At 50.1% G+C, this 6,000-nt stretch overlaps 1 protein-coding gene across 4 annotated transcripts in view; it reads left to right on the top strand.

The window, feature by feature from the left end:
* The first annotated feature begins 432 nt into the window (after nt 1–432).
* Nucleotides 433–6,000, top strand: part of PCSK5 (proprotein convertase subtilisin/kexin type 5) — a 413,377-nt gene continuing 407,809 nt past the window's right edge. For 3 of the 4 annotated variants that reach the window (XM_069476379.1, XM_069476378.1, XM_069476377.1), the window contains exon 1: nt 490–1,135. In XM_069476379.1, coding sequence (XP_069332480.1) covers nt 944–1,135 — 192 coding nt within the window. In that variant the 5' untranslated portion in view covers nt 490–943. Of the gene's footprint in view, nt 1,136–6,000 lie in introns of all 4 variants that reach the window. The other variant, XM_069476380.1, reaches the window with a different exon arrangement.

The following is a 6,000-nucleotide window of genomic DNA, read 5'->3' as shown; positions in this document are numbered from 1 at the left end:
ACGAAGTGAAAATCTAGGGTTATTTGTTCGACAATTGACACGCAAGTGACCTCCTCAAATGCTTAGTTGTTTAAGGACGTTTAGAGCGAGGATGAATGAATCTTCGGGGCGCTTAACTCGCGCCAGCGTATATATCTCTGTAATCTTTCGGGAAGTGGTGGTAAATTCATACACATCCAGCAGGGAGGGGAGAAAACGGGATAACACCCAGACCTCTCAGCCTTTTGGAAAGACTGGCCTTTGCTGCCCCGGACCCTGGAGATTACAGCTGGGAGAAGCCGGAGGCGCTAGGACCTGGTTGGCGCCTGGCTGCGGCCGCTTTCGGGAGGGCGGAGGAGGGAGAGGAGGAGGGAGAGGAGGAGGGGGATGTGGGAAAGGAGGGGTGTTAAGGGGTGGGGGAGTCATTTATGCAGAGCAGGCGCTGCTGCCATTGCCACTCAGAATCCCCGCGCGCTGCTCCGAGCCAGAGGGAGCGCAGGGAGCGATCAAGCGAGCGCTCAGAGCCCGGGCCAGCAGAGGGGGCGCCCGGCCGCTGCCTGCAACCGCCCCCGCCGGCCATCTCCGTCGCGCTCGGGGGCCCCGGGAGGAGCGAGAGCTGGTCGGAGAGTCCGGGAGCCGAGCCGGACGAGACCCAACTGCGGAGGGCGCCCGCGCCACTCAGCCGCCTCCTGCGCCCGAGCCAGGGAGCACCACCGACCTCCCCGCGGGCCGTAGAGCAGGGAGCACAGGTCCCCGCAGCCCCAGGAATGGTCTAGGAACCGGTGCGGGGCTCGCTGCTCTGCTCCCTGCCGGGGCTCGCCGCCTCCTGCCGATCGCCCGGGGCTGCGAGCCGCGACGGCCCGGGGCTGCGCGCCGGGGCGGCCCAGGCCGGAGAAGTTAGTTTGCGCGCCGCTTAGTGCGCGGAGCCAGCCAGCGAGCGGGGGAGCAGCGAGGCGCCGGGACCATGGGCTGGGGGAGCCGCTGCTGCTGCCCGGGACGGCTGGACCTGCTGTGTGTGCTGGCGCTGCTCGGGGGCTGCCTGCTCCCCGTGTGCCGGACGCGCGTCTACACCAACCACTGGGCAGTCAAAATCACCGGCGGCTTCCCGGAGGCCGACCGCATAGCCAGCAAGTACGGATTCATCAACATAGGACAGGTAACTAACGACAGGCTGGACGGGCCCTCAGCCCTGAAGCTGCTGGGGGCTTCTTGTCCCCTCCGCGTCGACCCCCTCCCCCTCTTCCAGATGTGCTCGAGCAGCTGTTGCCCTAACTCCTGGGCGATGCACTGTCTCTCGCGCGCTCTCTCTCACACACAGACACACACACCCCAAAGTTGCCGGGATTCGTGTTTTGTTTACTTGTCTTTTGCGAGCCACGCGGGACTAGTAGGGTCTCTGGAAAAATCCGGAGTGCCCCCGTGGTGGTTTCAGACACGAATGAACCTTTTGACCTGGAAATTCTAAATAGCACTAGTAGCCTGAGGAAACGGCTCAGAGGGTGGGCGTGGGGAAAAGGGGAAATGAGGTCTTTGGGGGGTTAGGAGGTGAGCGCGCCCCTGGTGCCGGCGGGGAGGGGAAACCCTTTCCTGCTCGGACCTGAATTTAGCCCAGAAAGAAGTTTCCTCTTCTTGGGCGAGAGAACCGCTGGCGCTGGAGACGCTGGAGGCGCGGGGTCTGGAGCTGGAGGGGAGGAGAAAAGAGGGGCAGGGAAAAGGGGGGGGGGCGGGACGCGCGGTGAGCGCAGATTTGGGGGAGACCTCCCCGCTACCTCGTCTTGAGCCGGATCCGCCTGGGGGCTCCCGGGAAGGGGTTGGAAGCGGGGAGGTGGGAAACTTCTGAACCCCGCTGACCGGGTTCTGCTTCGGGAAGACGGGGAGTCTGAGCTGTGGGCGAGAGTTGGGCGGGCAGCGGGGGCGCGGGGTTTTCGTGGGGTGTTGCTCGCGGGCTTTTGGCAGAACTGCCCTGCTGGAGGGAGATGCCAATAAATTGAGGTGATGTTATGGGGATGATTGGAAGAGCAACAGATTTGCAGGTACTCCGGCTACATGGTCTTGGCTTCCTCGTTCTGTTCCCCCCATGTCCCTGAGAGAAATGGGGGTGGAGAGGGCTGGGTAAGTGGGTTGATGCTCCCCCACTGTAAGCTTCTCTGGGGCTGACCCGAGGAGGGGGCCTTGGCCAGGCTCAGGGGAGACTCCGCTGGGATGGAAGGCCGGGTGATGGGTGGCGGCCTTCCAGCGGGTGCGCTTTGGGGACTGCTCGGGGTGCACGCACCCTGCGTGCTGTGCCAGGGGGAAGGGAGAGAAGGTGCCGGCTCTTGCCGGTGGAGCAAGAACACACAGATGGTTTCTGAGGCCATTGAGTTCCACACCCAGGAACGCGGGGACCCCCCTCCTGGCTGCCTGGGGGACGTGATATCAGGAGAGGAGGCAGAGCTGGGGAGCGCGGGAGGGTTCAGAGGAGCTGGAGCGCGAGGTCCTGCTCTTTGCCCGCCCAGAGGGAGGATATATTCCAGAGAAGCCAGCCCTGTGGAGGACTGTCACTAGGGCAAGGGGCATGGTTTGTATCTTCCCTCCCCCCAAGGAAGTAAGGGAAGCCAGCCAGATTTTGTTGCCTGAGTGCCTGTCATCTGCAGAAGAGTTCCATTCTAATGGCTTGTTAGGAGTCTATTGGCTTCTTTTTCTCTGGAAGAAAACACAGAGTCCGTTCAGGTTTTTCTATATGAACTTAAAGTTGGACTGGGAACACTAGCACTGAAAGTAGTCACGGTAAGCTTTCCAGAAGACTTATCTATCAGGTTCGGCTAACACTGAGCATCTCTCATATGCCAGGCATATTTGGAAGAATACGTTCTTAAACATAGCCTTCTTTCTTACTCTCAAAAACCTTGTTTGGTGAATATTACTTCACATACAGCAGATTAGGAAACTAAGACTCTTGAGAAGTTGACACCCACAGGGTCACCCACCTAGACAATGGCAAAGCCATGATTCAGACCTAGAACTTTCTCCTTCAGGCCCAGTCCCCCACGGATCCAGCCTTTTAGGGAACTCCTCCAAAAAAAGGAGGAAGAAAATAAAATCCACATTTCCCTGAATTCTGATTTAATGGCTCAGTAGGCTGGAAGCAAATATCCATTCTTAATTCACAGATATCTAGTTCAAACAAACCTGAATTTATAAAAAAAACAACTTCATGACTTGCAAGGGCAGAAACACCTGTATCTTTCTGCACTAATTAAGTAGAACTTAGATATTGCAGAATCTGGCATAGTGAGAGGGGAGAAATTGTCACCCGACCCACTTTTGAACAAGCAAACATTACAATGGTCTGCAACCTCTGCCTGACTTTTTACAAAGGGCCTTATAATGAAGATTCATGCCTTTTCATTTAGAAAGTAATACTAACAAAGTTTACGTACAAGTAACACCAAGTACTATTTATTGTGGTTTTTACAACACCAGTGAGGAAATTTAGTACCTATAGAGGTTACAGAAGACCCCTTGAACCAGCGTAAAAAGATCAGCCATTCTACAGTGTGAAGCATTTCCTCTGTAGATCAAAGGGACTTAAGCCTATGCTAAGTCTTTAGGGTAGTAAATTGAGTTCACACGTGCAATATCATTGCACTGTAAGGGCCAAATGTATTTCTTATTCATTCTTTACTGCTCTGACCTTTTAACACTTGAGACATCCTTTTGTTACTTCTTTCCTTCAATAAGCCAGCTGTGGATCAGTTGAGGGCAGTAACTAATTAGCAAATGTCTCTGGAATGTTCTCCTGTTTGTACCCATTTGGGCTTGGGGTCTGTCTCATCGCCTGTGTAGCAGGTGGGAACTGAAATCTGTCATTATTTCTAAAGTCATTTACTATACTAGTAGTGTTTTGGGTATCTTCAGTATGATTTTCTTCTAGGTGAGTAAGGTAGTGAATTTTTACCACTTTAGGTACAGTTTTGACCATCTACTCGGATATCAATGTAATGTGTAGCATCTTAGCCACTAGAGTTAAAATTTCTGGCCTGGAGATTTCTATGCAAAATAATAGGCATGCCTCTTCAGTTCATAAAAGATAAGATGTGCAGAGTAACACAAAAAGGAAGCAAACAAACAAGCAAAAAGGACGAGCTTGATTTCTGGAAGGGAACAAAAATGAGGGTTTCCTTGGCTTTGGTTATAGAGATAGCATTATATTTTGGTAGGTTTTCATAAAGTATTTATATTTTGTGAATGGTTATGCCTTGAAATTCTGAACTGATACTTAACCACAATCATTGTTAGTAGTTGTCATGTCAGCATGTATCATATTTTGCTTGGTATTAGAGTCAGCTATGGAATGCCCTGCCTTTCTTCTCCTGCAAGCTCTAACTACAAGCCCTCTTAGTACCTAGGCTGACCAGCGCCTGCTGAGCTGGCCAAGGGTGGGAGGTGTGCATGTCTGTTGGCCTGCACAGGGGATGGAGGAAGAGGCCTTTGTCCTCTTTCACTAATGCTGTGCTCTGACCCTTTGAGCTAACAATCTACTGGTTAGAGAATTGAAATAATGTAAAGGAATAAGACCTGACATATTGTTAATTGTGGGCCTTCGTTTAGAGTAAATCTGTGAAGAGGAATTAATGTCTGGTTATTTGAATCCAGGGAGAAGGGCCCCCTGTGAACAGATTGCTTGCAATGTGCAATAGCTGTATTTATCCTTCTGTGAGTTGCTTATAATCCTTGATTTCAGGCCCGAGAATACCAGTAGCAAAACCCTCTCCCCAAACTATATAACCTGTCTTGAACAAGACCCCAGAAGGATAAAACCAAATGCCAGCCATTATGGGGAAATATTTTACCTGGAGCCCCCACTGACAGCGTGTGGACCTGGAAACTCTGGAGGGGCCACTTTTGAGGCCGTGAAAGCAGGAAAGTCACTGAACTTAATGGAGTCCCTGTTCCTTCATCTGTAAAATGATAAATCTCTAGATAATAGAGTGAGTTAACTATGCATTGCTCAGCACATAGTTAGGCTTGCAGTGAAAGGTTTGTTGAATCTGAATCCGAGGAGAAAGGTTGAAATAAATGAGATCCAAACTTTTTGATATGGAGAAAGGAAGACATTTTTAAAATGGAAGATGCAAAATGTGAAGGTGAGGAAAATAAATTTTTGATGGCTGAGTTAGAAGAAGCTAAATCATAGCTTGTAGACAGGGAAAATGATTTTCCATTTCAACTCACAATTTAAAATAGTTTAAAAATAGTTTTATGTTGGATTCTAGACAATTATGGCTGATTTCCCATAGCTGTGCTCTCTTCCCTCATTGATTCTTGTTATATCCCATTAAATATTATAGGATATATTATAGGAGATGGAAGAAAGGGAAGAAAAATATCTAAAGAATTATGGTTAAATCATACTTGAATTTATATCTTACTTGATTCTGAATGTAGTTTGTATGAGTAAAGTTGGAGGAAGCATTTTTTGAGTAGTTAAGAAGAAATATTTTAGAAGGAGGAACGCTGTTCAGAGATGTTGTGTAGGCCTCCTACCCTGCTGGTTAATTTTGACCTGTGAGTAATATGGGTGCTTGAAATGTTGATTTGCAATAGGGAGTGAGTTCTGAGTGCTTATGGATGGCATTGGGAATAGGGGCCATGGCTAGTCTGATGGGTTATAAGGGAGTGGACTGCACCCCTCCAGTAAATTCTTAGGCATTTTGTAAATAGAAGAGTAAATTGATGTTGTAGTCCCATGTTGATCCCTGTGTGATGTATCTGGCTTTGCACAGGGCAGCTCTTCTCACCCAGAAACCTCAGCCCTGACCTCTGCTTGCCACTCTTCACATGCATATTTCTTACAATGAGGTAAATAGAGGGTAGAGGAACCTTTCGTGGAAAAAGCAATTCAGAGTGCACGCCCAATGATGGTGGGTCTGTTGCATTAACCTCATAGCAAGGAGTGGCTTGTATGTGGTCATTCAGGAATTGGGGGGGACTATTTGAAATGAAAAACTGCATTTTTGTGAGCCCAAAGGAGGCTGAATT

This window comes from Eulemur rufifrons, chromosome 7 (assembly GCF_041146395.1).
Source record: "Eulemur rufifrons isolate Redbay chromosome 7, OSU_ERuf_1, whole genome shotgun sequence".
Lineage (NCBI taxonomy): Eukaryota > Metazoa > Chordata > Mammalia > Primates > Lemuridae > Eulemur > Eulemur rufifrons.
The sequence above is the reverse complement of the archived record's forward strand: the minus strand, read 5'-3'. Positions and strand labels throughout refer to the sequence as shown.